The 19,054-nt window shown below is 41.3% G+C and overlaps 1 protein-coding gene across 2 annotated transcripts; it reads right to left on the bottom strand.

The window, feature by feature from the left end:
* Window positions 1-7,087: 7,087 nt before the first annotated feature.
* On the bottom strand, window positions 7,088-18,415 carry LOC115113049 (E3 SUMO-protein ligase ZNF451-like). 2 transcript variants are annotated; one of them, XM_029640252.2, is made up of 14 exons: window positions 18,317-18,388; window positions 17,727-17,789; window positions 17,358-17,441; window positions 17,097-17,210; window positions 16,862-16,970; window positions 16,506-16,656; window positions 16,291-16,417; window positions 14,658-14,814; window positions 10,487-10,634; window positions 8,223-9,775; window positions 8,043-8,120; window positions 7,815-7,892; window positions 7,600-7,627; window positions 7,088-7,376 (listed from the first exon to the last, which is right to left on the bottom strand). In XM_029640252.2, the coding sequence occupies exons 2-13, from the start codon at window positions 17,778-17,780 to the stop codon at window positions 7,614-7,616; spliced, it is 2,667 nt and encodes an 888-aa protein (XP_029496112.2). In that variant the 5' UTR covers window positions 17,781-17,789; window positions 18,317-18,388; the 3' UTR covers window positions 7,088-7,376; window positions 7,600-7,613. The 2 variants fall into 2 exon arrangements, with proteins under 2 accessions (XP_029496112.2, XP_029496111.1); XM_029640251.2 differs by lacking the exon at window positions 7,600-7,627 and having other exon boundaries at window positions 18,317-18,415.
* Window positions 18,416-19,054: the final 639 nt, after the last annotated feature.

The raw sequence follows: 19,054 nt of genomic DNA, 5'->3' as shown, positions 1-19,054 counted from the left end.
CGTCCTCTCACTGTCAACTGCGTTTATTTTCAGCAAACTTAACATGTGCAAATATTTGTATGAACATAAGATTTAACAACTGAGACATAAACTGAACAAGTTCCACAGACATGTGACTAACAGAAATTGAATAATGTGTCCCGGAACAAAGGGGGGGGGGGGGGTCAAAATCAAAAGTAACAGTCAGTATCTTGTGTGGCCATCAGCTGCATTAAGTATTGCAGTGCATCTCCTCCTCATGGACTGCAACAGATTTGCCAGTTCTTGCTGTAAGAGGTTACCCCACTCTTCCACCAAGGCACCTGCAAGTTCCCGGACATTTCTGGGGGGAATGGCCCTAGCCTCACCCTCCGATCCAACAGGTCCCAGACGTGCTCAATGGGATTGAGATCCGCCATCCACCTCCAAATCAATCCCACTCCAGAGTACAAGTCTCGGTGTAACGCTCATTCCTTCGACGATAAATGCCAATCCATCAGTGAAGAGCGCTTTTTGCCAGTCCTGTCTGGTCCAGCTACGGTGGGTTTGTGCCCATAAGCGACGTTGTTGCATGTGATGTCTGGTGAGGACCTACCTTACAATAGGCCTACAAACCCTCAGTACAGCCTCTCTCAGCCTATTGCGGACAGTCTGAGCACTGATCGAGGGATTGTGCGTTCCTGGTGTAACTCGAGCAGTTGTTGTTGCCGTCCTGTACCTGTCCCTGTACAACCCTGTTCGGATGTACTGATCCTGTGTAGGTGTTGTTACACGTGGTCTGCCATCAGCTATCCGTCCTGTCTCCTTGTAGCGCTGTCTTATGCGTCTCACAGTACGGACATTGAAATGTATTGCCCTGGCCACATCAGCAGTCCTCATGCCTCTTTGCATCATGCCTAAGGCACATTCACGCAGATGAGCAGGGACCCTGGGCATCTTTCTTTTGCTCTTTTTCAGAGTCAGTAGAAAGGCCTCTTTAGTGTCCTAAGTTTTCATAACTGTGACCTTAATTGCTTACTGTCTGTAGTGTCTTAACGACCGTTCCACAGGTGCATGTTCATTAATTGTTTATGGTTCATTGAACAAGCATGGGAAACGGTGTTTAAACGCATTACAATGAAGATCTGTGAAGTTATTTGGATTTTTACGAATTATCTTTGAAAGACAGGGTCCTGAAAAAGGGATGATTTTTTTGCTGAGTTTAGTTAGCTAGGTAGTCTTGTTAGCCAGTTAGCTAGTTCGTTATCTATGGTGGTTGTTAGCTTGCATAACTGATATACAGTGGGGCAAAAAGTATTTAGTCAGCCACCAATTGTGCAAGTTCCAGAAATCTTGCTTGTTTGTAGGTGACCAAATACTTCTTTTCCACCATAATTTGCAAATAAATTCATTAGAAATCCTACAATGTGATTTTCTGGATGTTTTTCTCTCATTATGTCTGTCATAGTTGAAGTGCACCTATGATGAAAATTACAGGCCTCTCTCATATTTTTAAGTGGGAGAACTTGCACAATTGGTGGCTGACTAAATACTTTTTTGCCCCACTGTACATACAGTTGAAGTCGGAAGTTTACATACACTTTGGAGTCATTAAAACTTGTTTCCACTCGACAAACTTCTTGTTAACAAGCTATAGTTTTCGCAAGTCGGTTAGGACATCTACTTTGTGTATGACACAAGTAATTTTTCCCAAAAAATTATTTCACTTATAAATCACTGTATCACAATTCCAGTGGGTTAGAAGTTTACATACACTAAGTTGACTGTGCCTTTAAACAGCTTGTAAAATTTCAGAAAATGATGTCATGGCTTTAGAAGCTTCTGATAGGCTAATTTACATAATTTGAGTCAATTAGGTGTACCTGTGGATGTATTTCAAGGCCTACCTTGTATTTCAAGGCCTATCCCAACCTTGAAGCACTAGGGTGGCAGCATCATGCTGTGGGGGTGCTTTGTTGCAGGAGGGACTGGTGCATTTCACAAAATAGATGACATCATGAGGATGGAAAATTATGTGGATATATTGAAGCAACATCTCAAGACATTAGTCAGGAAGTTAAAGCTTGGTCGCAAATGGGTCTTGGAGAAGCCATCACAAAGCCCCGACCTCAATCCTATAGAAAAATTGTGTGCGAGCAAGGAGGCCTACAAACCTGACTCAGTTACACCAGCTCTGTCAGGAGGAATGGGCCAAAATTCGCCCAACTTATTGTGGGAAGCTTGAGCAAGGCTACCCAAAACGTTTGACCCAAGTTAAACAATTTAAAAGGCAATGCTACCAAATACTAATTGAGTGTCTGTATACTTCTGACCCACTGGGAATGTGATGAAAGAAATAAAAGCTGAAATAAATCATTCTCTCTACTATTATTCTGACATTTCACATTCTTAAAACAAAGTGGTGATCCTAACTGACCTAAGACAAGGAATTTTTACTAGGATTATATTTAACATTTCAGGAATTGTGAAAAACTGAGTTTAAATGTATTTTCCATGGCATTAATCGTAAGAGTAGGGGTGTTAACCCCGGTTATCTGTATCAATTTCCAATCTGGCCCTCATACCATCATGGCCACCCAATCATCCCCAGCTTCCAATTGGATCATTCATCCCCCCTCCTCTCCCCTGTAACTATTCCCCAGGTCATTGTTGTAAATGAGAACGTGTTCTTAGTCAACTTACCTGGTAAAATAAGGGTTCAATTTAAAAAAGACAGGCTGCCTGTCAGGTATCATACAGGGCTTAAATGCCCGCATTGTGAACAACGCCGTTGCAGGGCTCCTTGATGAACTGGTTATTGTGCATCTGAACAAATGTATGGATGATCTGTGGTATTTTTGATTATCTCATGATCTCGACAAAGAAAATATTGTTATATTGTGATCATATGAAAATGATCTTGTGATCTCGACAAAACTTATGTTATGTAGTGTTCATGAGATAAATAAGTTGTGATCTCGACATAAGGAACCATTTTCTTATTCATATGTCCTCTCTGGACTTCCATACAAAATAGAGGAGGGTTGTCTTACTTTTGTTTTGCTTTGGGGAGGGTTGGAGATGGAGGTCTTCACAGGTCCAACAGATCCAACATTTTGAGACGGTCCGTGTACTATATTCAGTCTTTTGTCTCGGCTCTGGGTGGGTCTGATATAATTGCCATAGTCTGTGCAATTAAAATTAATTTACTGACTGGACACGATTGGACCCTTCATTTGTTTTATCATTACTATCATTATTATATATCATTATTATAGGCCTATTTAAGAATCTAAACCAGTTCTTTAAATATACAAAAATAGTTTTCTTTAATTTAATTGAGACATTTTCAGTGGCAAAATTAAGTTTGTACTGTCTTTTTAATTTTGTGCTCCATACTTCATACTTAGTCTAGTTTAAGATATGTCTTTTGGAGGCTCCCAAGTGGCGCAGTGGTATGGGGTTCGATCCCAGGCTGTGTCGTAGCCGACCATGACTGGGAGACCCATGAAATGGCGCACATTTGTCCCAGCTTTGTCCGGTTTAGGGGAGGGTTTGGCCGGCGGGGATGTCCATGTCCCATCACGCTCTAGTGACTCCATGTGGCGGGCAGTGCGGCTTGGCAGGGCCGTGTTTCTGAGGACGCATGGCTCTTGACCTTCAGCTCCGCCGAGTCCGCACGGGAGTTGCAGCCATGGAACAAGACTGTAATTACCAATTGGAAATCACGAAAAAGGGGTTAAAAAAACAACTAAGATAGGTCTATAGGCGTCTTCCTTTATATTTATTTTTAAGACCTACAGTGCCTTCGGAAAGTATTCAGACCACTTTACTTTTTCCACATTGTTACGTTACAGCATTATACTAAAATTGATTAAATAGTTTTTTTCCCCCATCAATCTACACATCAATGACAAAGCAAAAACAGATGTTGACATTTTTGCTAATAAAAAAATAAAAAAACAGATATCACATTTACATAAGTATTCAGACCCTTTACTCAGTATTTTGTTGAAGCACCTTTGGCAGTGATTATAGCATTGAGTCTTCTTGGGTACGACCTGCATTTAGGGAGTTTCTCCCCTTCTTTTCTGCAGATCCTCTCAAGCTCTGTCAGGTTGGATGGGGAGCGTTGCTGCATAGCTATTTTCAGGTCTCTCCAGAGATGTTCGATCGGGCTCTGGCTGGGCCACTCAAGGACATTCAGAGACTTGTCCCGAAGCCACTCCTGCGTTGTCTTGGCTGTGTGCTTAAGGTCATTGTCCTGTTGGAAGGTGAACCTTTGCCCCAGTCTGAGGTCCTGAGCGCTCTGGATCAGGTTTTCATCAAGATTCTCTCTGTACTCAGTACTGTAATGTACTTAAGTAAAAAATACTTTAATGTACTACTTAAGTAGTTTTATGGGGTATCTGCACTTTACTACTTATATTGTTGGTTTACTTTTACTTCACTACATTCCTGAAGAAAATAAAGTACTTTTTACTCCATACATTTTCCCTGACACCCAAAAGTACTCATTACATTTTGACAGGAAAATGGTCCAATTCACACACAAGAGAACATCCCTAGTCATCCCTACGGCCTCTGATCTGGCTCACTAAACACAAATGCTTAGTTTGTAAATGATGTCTGAGTGTTGGAGTGTGCCCCTGGCTCACTGTCAATAAAAATAAACAAGACAATTGTGCTGTCTGGTTTGAAATGATTTATACTTTCACAATTGATACTTCAGTACGTTTTAACAATTCCATTTATTTTTGATACTTAAGTATATTTAAAACCAAATACTTTTAGACTTTTATTCAAGTATTTGTCTGGGTGACTGATTTTTATGAGTCATTTTCTATTAAGGTATCTTTACTCAAGTATGATAATTGAGTACTTTGTTTTTGCTCCCTTCATCTTTCCCTCGATCCTAACTAGTCTCCCTGCCGCTGAAAAACCTCCCCACAGGATGATGCTGCCACCACTATACTTCACCCTGGGATGGTACCAGGTTTTCTCCAGACGTGACGCTTGGCATTCAGGCCAAAGAGCTTTCATCAAACCAGAGAATCTTGTTTCTCATGGTCTGAGCCTTTAGGTGCCTTTTACTGAGGAGTTGCTTCCATCTGGCCACTCTATCATAAATGCCTGATTGGCGGAGTGCTGCAGAGATGGTCATCTTTCTGTAAGTTTCCCCCATCTCCACAGAGGAACTCTAGAGCTCTGTCAGAGTGACCATTGGGTTCTTGGTCACCTCCCTGACCAAGGCCCTTCTCCCCCAATTGCTCAATTTGGCCGGACGGCCAGCTCTAGGAAGAGTCTTGTTGGTTCCAAACTTCTTCCATTTAAGAATGATGGAGGACACAGTGTTCTTGGGGACTTTTAATGCTGCAGAGATTTTTTGGTACCCTTCCCCAGATCTGTGCCTTGACACAATCCTGTCTTGGAGCTTATACAGACAATTATTTTGACCCCATGGCTTGGTTTTTGATCAACTGTGGGACCTTATATATACAGGTGTGTGCCTTTCCAAATCATGTCCAATCAATTGCATTTACCACATGTGGACTCCAATCAAGTTGTTGAAACATCTCAAAGATGATCAATGGAAACAGGATGCACCTGAGCTCAATTTCGAGTCTGAATGCTTATTCATATACATTTTTTTTTTTTTTTTACTTGAACACATTTGCTTTGTCATTATGGGGTATTGTGTGTAGATTGTAAAAATCTGGAAAAGTCAAGGGGTCTGAATACTTTCCGAAGGCACAGTATATGCATGCAGTGCCCTGATGCATTTTGTGCTCAAATCAATGACCGCTGAACTTTGAGGTAGACAATTCTTGTTTTAGGAAAGTAAAAACCAATAAAACAATAGGCTAGTGTTGTCATGATACCAACATTTTACTAATGATACCATACCAGGCCAAGTATCACTATACACAGTAGCGTCGCAAAATAATCCGATTGGCCGTTCGCCCCGTCCCCCCGACACTTGTTCCCGTTTTCTAAATGTTATGCGCTTAAAAATATATATTAAATTTAAAAATGTTATGCCCTTCACATAAAACATGTCCCTGATACACTTCCACTCAATACAACACATTGAATTTAACTTTGCGCTGTTCACTGTATAACATAATGAGCTAATTTGCTCATATTTGCAAAGGCTACCTGTGATTTGGCTGGAGGAGTGAATATATACTGAACAAAAATATAAACGCAACATGTAAAGTGTTGGTCCCATGTTACAGGAGCTGAAATAAAAGATTCCAGAAATGTTCAATACGCACAAAAAGCTTATTTCTCTAAAAGGTTGTGCACAAATTTGTTTACATTCTTGTTAAGGAGCATATCGCATTTGACAAGAATAATCACATTGGTTTTTTCAAGTGAACAGCACAATAACCCTGTGATTTAAATGTTTCATTCCATTTGGATCAGTTGTGGGTCTACTTTCCAGTTTGTAAGGTCTAGAAAGTCACAGTAGCAAGCATGCTTTAGGTGTGGCATAAATACAACCAGTCACAATGTTTGGCCCTGATTAGGCTACTTCGTCTCCAGTAAGCTAGCTACGCACGTTTGTCCAACATATAATTTCAGCATCAGAACTGTGCAGAGGCTATTTGATGGAGAGACATCTGTTACAAAATAAAGAAAAGTGTAATGACATTAAGAAAAGGTCAAGCCAAGCCTTCGATGCTGAGTAGACCTACAAGGTAAGGAGGATTGTAGGCCCATTTTCTGTTTGTTGAGATTGACAGTCTATTTCATTGTGGTGTTGAAAATGCAAACCCTGATATTAAAGCGACAAAGTCCGTTTGCTTCGCTTTTTGGTTGTGTGGTCCATTGGCACAGATACCGGTAAGTGGAAAATGTGTTGCATATATATAGCATCAAAATGTTGAACATCTGATTTCTACTTAGCTGATCATTGTCTGCAGACGGCTTTGATCTGTAATGTAATGAAACAGGCAGGGAGTTAGCTCATCAGTGGTGGTCGGCGAACCCTCCACCTCCTGGCCTGTTGCCATGCGTGGCATCGACTGTGCCACAAAAGTATGCTACATTTTTTGGGAGGGAACCATCGCTAATTTATTTGACAATATCCAGACATCCAATGATTGAAATTTTAACATCAAAGAAAGAGAAAAATAATTAACATCTTTATTAAATAAAATAAAAAGCTCTGAACATGTGATAAAGATGCATACATGGTATGCCTCAATCTTTATAGTTCACAAATAATGTTGTTACTACAGTTATTACTGTGTAATCACATCGGTCCAACCCTGTCTTGAAGTGTTGTTGAAAGTAGCTGATGTTACACATAAAACATAAAATGCCATAAACCAAATGAATGACAGGTTCCCAGAAAATAGCATTCGCTGATCAGTATTCCAAAAGGCTTCTTTTGAGCGCTTCCTCCATCTCTGAAGATACGTTGGGAAGGAAGAGGAAACAGAAAAAATATCAAATAAGGTCAACTTCAATAAGACATGCTGCAGCACATAACTTGGTCAGTGTCTAGTGTTGTGACAATCTCAAAACCATCCAAAAAGTGTTCACAGTTCTCTACAGCAACTACAAACCACCAACTATCTGAATGTCCCAGTGTGCATTTAATGTTACTATGATTTGATTAGACATACTCACACCGAGGTTATTCTTCAAGCATGTAATGCTGGTAAAAAAGAGAAGTATCATCTTGTTTTTATTTTGCTACACCTACATGGCCTGGGCAACAGCTTCAAAGCTGACAGACAGAACCTTTCTGGACATTCAAACAAGGCATCGCGCAAACGGTTAAAGCAAATGTAACTAATGAAAAGATCCTCAAATAAACAAAGATAAGTAAAGGTGTTACACACCAATATCAAAGTCAGTTGGCTCTCTTGCTTCTTCCACACTTAAAGCCAAGGCACGCTTCATCTCCTCATCAGATTCACCTGAAACAAGGAAAATGTACAAAAAACAAGAGATTCTCTGTTTAAAAAACCCCAAATGTCCAAGAAACCTTCTATAGCTATATAATGGCTACGGCAGATGTCATTTACCAAATCACTGAACAGATGGGAAGACAAGAAAATACTCATCACCTCCATGAGCTTCAGTGTCATCTCTGACCTCATCCAAGTTCATAGCAATGGCATGTTTCACATCTTCAAACTTCTCCTCTATAAAATAAAAATACAGTAATAAATCAAATCAGTTTTCTAAGAGCAGGAAGGTCAGTGCAGTGGAAATTAATCATGGAAGATAGTCCAAAGCAGACTTGCCATTCACTTCTGGTTTGATCTCCATAGCAACCAGTGTCTTGACAGCGGAGGAAGCTGCTGCCTTCCCCATACGACTCTCACCTCCATCCCTGGAGCTCGAGCATGGCTCCAGAGGGCAGTGCTGGGAGTGGTAGTGGTTATGGAAACTGGGAACGTCCTTGTGACTCTCCTGACAGGATCCACACACCACGTCAAAGGTATTCTCTAGCCCCAAGGCTTTGTGTTGAGTGTGGACATGAGTCTTTATCTGGGCAAAGGAGGACACCTGGACATCGCATGGTACACACACGTAGCTGCATTCGTCTTCACTGGACAGCCGCTTCATGCATCGTGTGAAGGTAGCCTTCCTTTCATCTTTGTCCTTTTCTGATGACATGCATGGACAGAGACATTCATGCCTGTCACTGGCTGTTGCCAATGGACTGGATTTTGAGTTTTCAGCCTCAATGGGTCTATCAACCTCAGGCTCATCCATGCGGTAGTAGTCCTTACTGTGAAGGCCCCTATAGTGCTCTTGGAACTCCCCCTCAGTGTCATACTCCATGCTGTCACAGAGCCCGCAGAAGTACCGCGTCACTATTTGGTTGCTGTGCTCGTTCACACAGTGCCTGCGTACTGTGGCCTCCTTGAAGTACTTCTGTGGGCAGTGGCCACAGGAAAATCTCTGGAAACTGTGGTTGCTCACGTCTCTGCAGTGCTTGTGCACAGCTCGCTCCGAGTTAAAGATGTCTTCACACATCCTGCAAATCCATCTCTCATCCTGTTTGGGAGGAGGTGTGGGAGTTGTAGTTCTAGTCCTGATATCAGTGAGGGCGCTGGGTCTGCCACTGGTGGAGGGTTTGGCATAGGGAATGGGAGCAGGCTCCTCGTCCGATACCGCTCTCTCCCTGAAGTAAGTGTGTCCACTGTGGGCCTCTGACACATGCAACAGGATGTCCTCGTGACGCGGCATGTCAACCTTGCACAGCCGGCAGTGAAAGAGGAAGTTTGAGAGGTGGGCACCGCCGTGAAAACGGCTCATGTGCAGGCGAGTGATGGACGACTCGCCCATATGCTTTCCACACACGCCACATTGATGGAAGATATGATTGGCAGCAAAAAGGTGCTTGCTGGCCGTGGCCTCCTCTGAAAAGCGCTGGCCACACTCACAAAACCATGCCACTATCAAGCAACTCCTTGAGGGCCCAGCGCTGCCATTCAAAGCTCCCCCGCATCTCTGGCGCTTGGCTGGGGATCCAACAGAATCACCTCTCTCCTTGTCCCTCTTCTGAGAGGGGGTTACAGGACCTTTTGACTGTTTGGGCCGTGAAGTCGCTGCAGCCCTCTTGGCGTGTTGGATTTCATAGAAATTGCTGTAGAGCAGAATTGCCTTTTCCATGGTGCAGTTGACCTCAGTATTGTGCTGACTCAATTCTTTATGCCTCTCAACATCACCTTGGTTGAGGAACAGTTTGCAACACACGGCGCACTGGCCCAGCACTTGTAGTTGTTTCATGACCTGCACCACTGTTTTCTCTGCCTCAGCCTTGGCAGCGCCCTGTCTGCACTGCACACTGAGGCAGAAGGGAACAAACAGAGATAGCATTAACGAAATTACAAATGAGATCTATCCATTAGGGCCGGAACGATACCAATATTGCGATACTCATTAGTATCGTGGCAAGGCAACAAAACTTCTTTAGGAAAACAGCCCGAATGTTGGAAACAAACATCATTATGTTGTGATCCAGAGTCACATTTATTTATTTTCCAAGCTACAGCACACAATATATTACATATTTCCATTTTTGCCATACGAAGAATATTGCAATACTGGTATCGTCAAAGCCCTATTATCCATATGATGGAAGTGAGGGTTATAATCAAGGCCGAGGCTGCGGTGCCAAAGGCTCTTGCAGACATTGATTCAGCTTTGATCGAACTTTATTAAGCGAGCACCATTCATCACTGAAATTCACCAGAGTAGCCTGTTCTCTGGGCAGCCGAACAAGTAGAGCAGAGACTGTGTAAAGTAGGGAATCCCGCACATGTGCAGAAGCTTCGTATTTTTAGCTATTGGAAAGAGGGTGCCACTCTCTATAAATCAATGATGTGTTAAATATGTATGTCCATGGTTATTTTTGTTTGTCTGTGTATAAGACAATAAATCAGTGTGTAACAATATGTACCTACACTGCCTATTTAACAACCATGTAATTGCATGTACATTAACACCATACTGACTTTAAAAGTATACTAGTAACACATTACCGGTATAAACTTACTTGAAGTGGGCCTGTGCTTCCATGTGTGAGTTAAGCCCCTTCTGGCATGTCGTACATCTCACGCTGAATGAAACTTCCTTACACAAAGCAATGAGACGATTCTTTGCATATCGTGGGAAAGGAACTGGCAATGCTGTCCCTTTAGTTTCTTTTATCCAGAAAGAGAACAAAATATCTGGTTACACGTTTCAATGGAGGATACAAATAAATAATTTCTTGAGCTGCATTGTTGGTTAAGTAAGCATTTCATGGTAAGGTTGTAGTCGGTGCATGTGACAAATAAAATGGTATTTTATAGCAGTGTATTGGCTGTTATCCTGACCAAGCACTATTCATTCACACAAAATATTTGCTCTATAGAAATGACAAACTGCATTAAAAAAATAACATTCAAAAAGTCCATATGCCACAAATATTTGCTCTTCCTGCTTAAATACAAATTACCCGATGCGTAATATCTAGCATTGACACTGATTAATATCCTTGTAAATATATATATATATACACACACACACGGCGAGGGAAAAAAAGTATTTGATCCCCTGCTGATTTTGTACGTTTGCAAACTGACAAAGTTATGATCAGTCTATAATTTTAATGGTAGGTTTATTTGAACAGTGAGACAGAATAACAAAAAAAATCCTGAAACAGCGCTGTTAGAGGAAAATATAGTTTAGATGATCAATTGTATACATTAATGATTAGAACCATTTATGCTAATACTATTATGTTATGATTTGAAAAGTATGGGTTCTTAATTGTACTGTTACTGAAAATGTAAGCAGAAATTAATTGTGTCTGTGTCTCCTGGGAAAGTTTAAGAAGGAGGGATAAGATAGTTTTTCAAACAGATAAGAATGTTATGGTTGGATTCCATTAGGGGAGATAAGTTATCCTTTAGACAGGTTGAAATGTAGTTTATGAGGGGAGTGAAACTATCTCCAGGACCGAATACTACGCCATTGTAAGGCTGGGAGAGGGTGTGAAACTGATGACGTCATTTTAGGTCTTCTTTCTTTAAAATGTAATGTTCTTTGTATTTTGAGTCAGTACTCACTTGAATTAAACGCTATTTACCTGGCTTTTAAGACTGGTCTCAATCTATTTCATGCATAATTAATGAACTTACAATTCATTAATGAATTAGATATGAGTGTTAATTGGTTTCGGCAATTAAAGCAAACAGGAATTTAGAATTCCTCTATCAAGCGCACATCAAAAATGTTATAAATTGATTTGCATTTTAATGAGGGAAATAAGTATTTGACCCCACTGCAAAACATGACTTAGTACTTGGTGGCAAAACCCTTGTTGGCAATCAGAGGTCAGACGTTCCTTGTAGTTGGCCACCAGGTTTGCACACATCTCAGGAGGGGTTTTGTCCCACTCCTCTTTGCAGATCTTCTCCAAGTCATTAAGGTTGAGGCTGACGTTTGGCAACTCAAACCTTCAGCTCCTTCCACAGATTTTCTATGGGATTAAGGTCTGGAGACTGGCTAGGCCACTCCAGGACCTTAATGTGCTTCTTCTTGAGCCACTCCTTTGTTGCTTTGGCCGTGTGTTTTGGGTCATTGTCATGCTGGAATACCCATCCACGACCCATTTTCAATGCCCTGGCGGAGCGAAGGAGGTTCTCACCCAATATTTGACGGTACATGGCCCCGTCCATCGTCCCTTTGATCCGGTGAATTTGTCCTGTCCCCTTAGCAGAAAAACACCCCCAAAGCATTATGTTTCCACCTCCATGTTTGACGGTGGGGATGGTGTTCTTGGGGTCATAGGCAGCATTCCTCATCCTCTAAACATGGTGAGTTGAGTTGATGCCAAAGAGCTCCATTTTGGTCTCATCTGACCACAACACTTCCACCCAGTTGTCCTCTGAATCATTCAGATGTTCATGGGCAAACTTCGGATGGGCATGTATATGTGTTTTCTTGAGCAGGGGGACCTTGCGGGCGCTGCAGGATTTCAGTCCTTCACGGCGTAGTATGTTACCAATTGTTTTCTTGGTGACTATGGTCCCAGCTGCCTTGAGATCATTGACAAGATCCTCCCGTGTAGTTCTGGGTTGATTCCTCACCGTTCTCATGATCATTGCAACTCCACGAGGTGAGATCTTGCATGGAGCCCAAGGCCGAGGGAGATTGAAAGTTAATTTGTGTTTCTTCCATTTGCGAATAATCGCATCAACTGTTGTCACCTTCTCACCAAGCTGCTTGGCGATGGTCTTGTAGCCCATTCCAGCCTTGTGTAGGTCTACAATCTTGTCCCTGACATCCTTGGAGAGCTCTTTGGTCTTGGCCATGGTGGAGAGTTTGGAATCTGATTGATTGATTGCTTCTGTGGACAGGTGTCTTTTATACAGGTAACAAACTGAGATTAGCAGCACTCCCCCTAAGAGTGTGCTCCTAATCTCAGCTCGTTACCTGTATGAAAGACAGCTGGGAGCCAGAAATCCTTCCGATTGAGAGGGGGTCAAATACTTATTTCCCTCATCAAAATGCAAATCAATTTATAACATTTTTGACATGCGTTTTTCTAGATTTTTTTGTTGTTATTCTGTCTCCCACTGTTCAAATAAACCTACCATTAAAATTATAGACTGTAATTTTCATCATAGGTACACTTCAACTATGACAGACAAAATGAGAAAAAAATCCAGAAAATCACATTGTAGGATTTGTAATGAATTTGCAAATTATGGTGGAAAATAAGTATTTGGTCAATAACAAAGGTTTATCTCAATACTTTGTTATATACCCTTTGTTGGCAATGACAGAGGTCAAACATTTTCTGTAAGTCTTCACAAGGTTTTCACACACTGTTGCTGGTATTTTGGCCCATTCCTCCATGCAGATCTCCTCTAGAGCAGTGATGTTTTGTGGCTGTTGCTGGGCAACACAGACTTTCAACTCCCTCCAAAGATTTTCTATGGGGTTGAGATCTGGAGACTGGCTAGGCCACTCCAGGACCTTGAAATGCTTCTTACGAAGCCACTCCTTCGTTGCCCGGGCGGTGTGTTTGGGATCATTGTCATGCTGAAAGACCCAGCCACGTTTAATCTTCAATGCCCTTGCTGATGGAAGGAGGTTTTCACTCAAAATCGCACGATACATGGCCCCATTCATTCTTTCCTTTACACGGATCAGTCATCCTGGTCCCTTTGCAGAAAAACAGCCCCAAATGATGTTTCCACCCCCATGCTTTACAGTAGGTATGGTGTTCTTTGGATGCAACTCAGCATTCTTTGTCCTCCAAACACAACGAGTTGAGTTTTTACCAAAAAGTTATATTTTGGTTTAATCTGACCATATGACATTCTCCCGATCTTCTTCTGGATCATCCAAATGCTCTCTAGCAAACTTCAGACGGGCCTGGACATGTACTGGCTTAAGCAGGGGGACACGTCTGGCACTGCAGGATTTGAGTCCCTGGCGGCGTAGTGCGTTACTGATGGTAGGCTTTGTTACTTTGGTCCCAGCTCTCGGCAGGTCATTCACTAGGTCCCCCCGTGTGGTTCTGGGATTTTTGCTCACTGTTCTTGTGATCATTTTGACCCCACGGGTGAGACCTTGCGTGGAGCCCCAGATCGAGGGAGATTATCAGTGGTCTTGTATGTCTTCCATTTCCTAATAATGGCTCCCACAGTTGATTTCTTCAAACCAAGCTGCTTACCGATTGCAGATTCAGTCTTCCCAGCCTGGTGCAGGTCTACAATTTTGTTTCTGGTGTCCTTTGACAGCTCTTTGGTCTTGGCCATAGTGGAGTTTGGAGTGTGACTGTTTGAGGTTGTGGACAGTTGTCTTTTATACTGATAACAAGTTCAAACAGGTGCCATTAATACAGGTAACGAGTGAAGGACAGAGGAGCCTATTAAAGAAGTTACAGGTCTGTGAGAGCCAGAAATCTTGCTTGTTTGTAGGTGACCAAATACTTATTTTCCACAATAATTTGCAAATAAATTCATTAAAAATCCTACAATGTGATTTTCTGGATTTTTTTTCTCATTTTGTCTGTCATAGTTGAAGTGTACCTATGATGAAAATTACAGGCCTCTCATCTTTTTAAGTGGGAGAACTTGCACAATTGGTGGCTGACTAAATACTTTTTTGCCCCACTGTATATATATGACTAAAGATGATTTACAGTGGAACAGGCAGTTGAGGCTTACCACTCATGACGATGGACTGAGAGAAGTGGTTTTTGGCCGACATATGCTGGAGGCACTCGTCCCTGATGTAAAAGAGGAGATAGCAGGCAGGGCAGGCGAAGCACACGATCGGCTGGCAGGTCTGAGTGTGGTCATGGTCTTCATCAGGGAAGGACAGCTTAAGAAAATAAGAATAGAGAATTGTAACACAGTACAAATTTAAGACTTTGTCCGGATTGAAATCTGTATCCAACATCTGTGGTTGAAAATAAATTAATACTTTAATATCCTTATTTTAGTTTAAGAGACCAAATTGTATGGCAATCACTGAATAACAAACTAGTTTGAGACTATCCTATTTCTCAGAGTCGTGGCTGAACAAGGTCATGGATATACAGTACATCACAAAAGTGAGTACACCCCTCACATTTTTGTAAATATTTTAGTATATCTTTTCATGTGACAACACTGAAAAAATGACACTTTGCTACAATGTAAAGTAGTGAGTGTACAGCTTGTATAACAGTGTAAATTTGCTGTCCCCTCAAAATAACTCAACACAGCCATTAATGTCTAAACCGCTGGCAACAAAAGTGAGTACACCCCTAGGTGAAAATGCCCTCCAAGGCCCACCCATGGCTGCACCCCTGCCCAATCATGTGAAATCCATAGAATAGGGCCCAATTAAATTATTTCAAATGACTGATTTGCTTATATGAACTGTAACACAGTTAAATCTTTGAAATTGTTGCTTTCATATTTTTGTCACAATGTATGAAATCAACATTTGAAGCATAGTTATTGGACAATTGCTCTTTTGGATGGCAATTTATGAAAATTCCACGTGGGAAAAATTACTGTTTTTCAGTTCCTCGCTGTAAAACAGTATTTTGGCAGGTATATCAGTAAGTTGTCCACCCCAATAATCGGATTCGGCCCCCCCCGCAGAGGAAGTCGCAAAAAATTGACAATGGGCTATTCTCTCTACTACCGCAAGGCTAGCAAGACCAGTGCACAGTCTGGAACCAACAAAACCCTGAACAACTTCTACCCCAACCATAAGACTGCTAAACAAGGCTGCTAAATAGCTAATCAAATGGCTACCCGAACTACCGGCATTGACCCTTTTTTGCACCAACTCTCTTGTACTGACTATATGCACACACATTTGATATTTTTCTCTGCATTGCTGGAAAAGGACCCGTAAGTATTTTCATTGTTAGTCTACACCTGTTTACAAAGCATGTGACAAATCAAATAACATTCCATTTTTTATTTGGGTCACAGCTAAATGCTGCTCTCTACTGCTTTGGTAGTGATAGATGTCAACACTATTTTCTTAGTGATCACTTTGAGGTCCTCCATCCAATAACAAAATATGTTGCAGGAATGTGAAGTATTGTTACACTGTTTATGTTTTCAACCTCCTACTGAGAACCAAACAGGAAGGCACCACTGTGTGAAGGTGGTCGACCGGACTACCAAAACGGCATTCAGAAATTAAATTTTTCCCTAATGGTATTTGATTCCTTTACTTTAGGGCTATCGGTAGGTATAATTACTGCACAGAGCACATTTGAATGACAGCGGTGACTGAACACAATTGAAAGTGCAGCCATTTCTAACAGTAGTTGATTTTACAGGCATAACCAACCTTTGACTGCTGATGCACCTTCCAAGCTTCTTTGGTTTCAAAATTAAGACCACAAGCAACGCAAGCAAACAGCTCGGTTGAGCTTCCTTTCAGGTAGATGGTCGGGTCACAAGGAGAGTGGTCAAACCTGCAGACAGAAAAAAAAGGTTCTCAGGGCTAAATTAAAAGTAGGTTGTTTATTATGTATAATGGATATAGAAATCTCATAATTTAACCTTTTCAAGTGACCTTCTAGGAGAGGTACGTTGTCATAAACCCGACCACAGTTGATCACTGGACAAGTATGTGTAGATGAGCTACTGGTGGGAAAAGGGACCTGTCTGCGTCTCCAGCTAGCTCCAGTATTGATGACCCCAGGTTTCACACCTAAGAACAGACAATGGTAAGACTGAGATCCTGCTTTTCTACCAAATTAAATTAAATTGAATGTATGCCTGCAGCGCTGACTCCTGGGCCGTGTTCACAAAGCATCTCAGTTTAAGAGTGCTGATCTAGGATCAGTTTTGAACACGGGCCCAGATCTGAAGTAAAAAATAAATAAAAACTTCCAAGGCTAACTAGAATACATTACCTGGCATCTTTAACCACATATCCACACAGTGCTTGGCGTCGTATGCGTTACCATTGGGACTAAATGCCAGCTCCTGCCGTCCATGAGCCTTTTGTGAGATTTGCTTCTCCTGAAATAAGGCAAGCATGACCAATATGAAGAACTGTGAAAAGAGACAATAGCACCCACAAAAGACAAATACACAACAAGCTGCAATGGCTAATATGATCATACCAGTTTTACATTTTGTCCTTACCTTGAAGGCTTTACACTTCTCTACTCTTTCCTTATTCGCCACAGCCACTTGGCGAGCTAATCTGTCCAAAGTGGAGGTGACCTGAGATTTCTGTCGGTCAATCTCATCTTCAATCTTAACAATAATACAAAAAAGGTACACAAAAACATATTACATACATAACAATAACATGTAACTTTTTTGAACTGGTCTTCCAACCACCTTTCCATGTCATTACAGTTTGTATTAAATGTATTATTATCTTTCACTTGACACACTCACTGTCTCGGCTGTGGGTAAACTTCCATCGTCTTCCCCATCACTCAGTAAATCAATACATTCCAGTACAGGTCTGAGTGGAGCCTCCTAAAACGAGATAGTTAAATGGATGAGACACTGTCTGATACTGTGTCATTCAAACACTTGACTCTTTTGGACACTGTCTTAAAAGGTCTGTTTTTTTTCTTGACAGTTGTATAAAAATATACTGACTCACACTAACCAAGTGATGGTCAATTTAATTTAAACTAATACATTGGATGAAAATGTTTAATGTTAATTATTACCCCTAACTTTCCTGGAAAGGTGAATGGCAACATAGCTAGTAGAGAAACCTTTGAACCTTGTTCCTACAAATGATAAATCACTTACTGACACAAACTCCACCTCATCTTCATCATCATTTGCTCCAATTGGGGAGGACATTGATTTTATCTGGAGAAAATAATTACATAAAAAAACAGACAACTCAACCAAATTGCACAGATAATCAACAACGTTGTCGAAATTATTATCTATCAACGTCTTCAGTATTATGTCTGGCTGGGCGGATGACAAATGGCTACATTGTTACAATGATAACGTTCGCTATCTAGCTACAATTTAACAATTGTTTGTTTTCATGCAAGCCTACTCCAATCTGCCATCGCGTGTGGGTTCAAGACTAGTTAGCTATAATCCCTTCTAGTACTAGTGTGAATGACTGCTCCAACACTTATGCTGACTAGCTAGTTGAAATGTAGAAGAAAACACGTTAGACAGCTTGCTTACTGTATTTAGCTAGCTAGCTAACTAACGATAGTTGGCGGGTTAGTGCACAGCAAGCAGTTCGGTAGCTAGATCTCTAAATGTATGCACATATTCGGTAAACAATGTAACTAGCCAACTAGTTCGATAGTAACTAGCTAGCTAATTATCGTTAAGGTAAATTATGAAAATAATAAGCACGAGTAGACACTCACAAAATTGCGTTTTCGCGCAAAAGGGATTGTTGATCTCCTGCGGGTGTTCCTGGGATATGGAGTTCTAATGAAAGGCTCACGGCGGGTTTGCAGCCGCATTGTGGGGAAAAGAGGAAAAATAAATCGTCCTGGTCATTAATTAATTAATTAGGAAGGCAATTATTTTTCTTGAAAAAAAAATACACATTTGATCTTTTAGTAAAAAATATAAATTATTGAACATAATTTTCATTCCATATCAAATACTCAATGTCAAAACGTCATCTGTGCTTTATTTGAGCCAGTTGGCCTACTAGCAATTTTCTATTTAGCAGAGTAATTTCATGACAAATGGGCCTATACTAGGCCTATGTGTTATTACAGCCTAGTCTTATAGCCTAAATGGCCTTTTTCATCCTACAGTATTCTAATCATGTATCGGAGACTATACATTTAAGCAGGTTAATGATAGAGACTGATCATGATTCCCGGGCTGACACCTTTAAATATCATCCATCTGCAACATCTTTGCTGTGCTGAGCTCAGAGATGCATGATGCTTACTCCCCCTGCTTGAGTTGTAAAAAGCTCTTCGGCTGAGTCATGGATTGATGCTTTAAAATACGTTATTGAAATCAATAGAACTGTAGAATAGTCTGTAGCCTAGCCCATGTTTCAGGCTGCGATGAGAAATTCACTACATCCTGTGTCAATATATTGGTTCGCTTTCAGCATTTAGGGCAGCATACGTGGAGCCGGA

The sequence above is a fragment of the Oncorhynchus nerka genome, linkage group LG28, assembly GCF_034236695.1.
Source record: "Oncorhynchus nerka isolate Pitt River linkage group LG28, Oner_Uvic_2.0, whole genome shotgun sequence".
NCBI lineage: Eukaryota > Metazoa > Chordata > Actinopteri > Salmoniformes > Salmonidae > Oncorhynchus > Oncorhynchus nerka.
This window is presented reverse-complemented; position numbering and strand designations above follow the sequence as displayed.

Coding starts and splice junctions, on each gene's coding strand:
- LOC115113049 (XM_029640251.2), bottom strand. CDS start 18,415: ATGCGGCTGCAAACCCGCCGTGAGCCTTTCATTAGAACTCCATATCCC. Junction 9,776..10,486: donor GAAGCACAGGCCCACTTCAA/GTAAGTTTATAC, acceptor CTTCTGCCTCAG/TGTGCAGTGCAGACAGGGCG. Junction 8,121..8,222: donor GATCAAACCAGAAGTGAATG/GCAAGTCTGCTT, acceptor TTTATTTTATAG/AGGAGAAGTTTGAAGATGTG.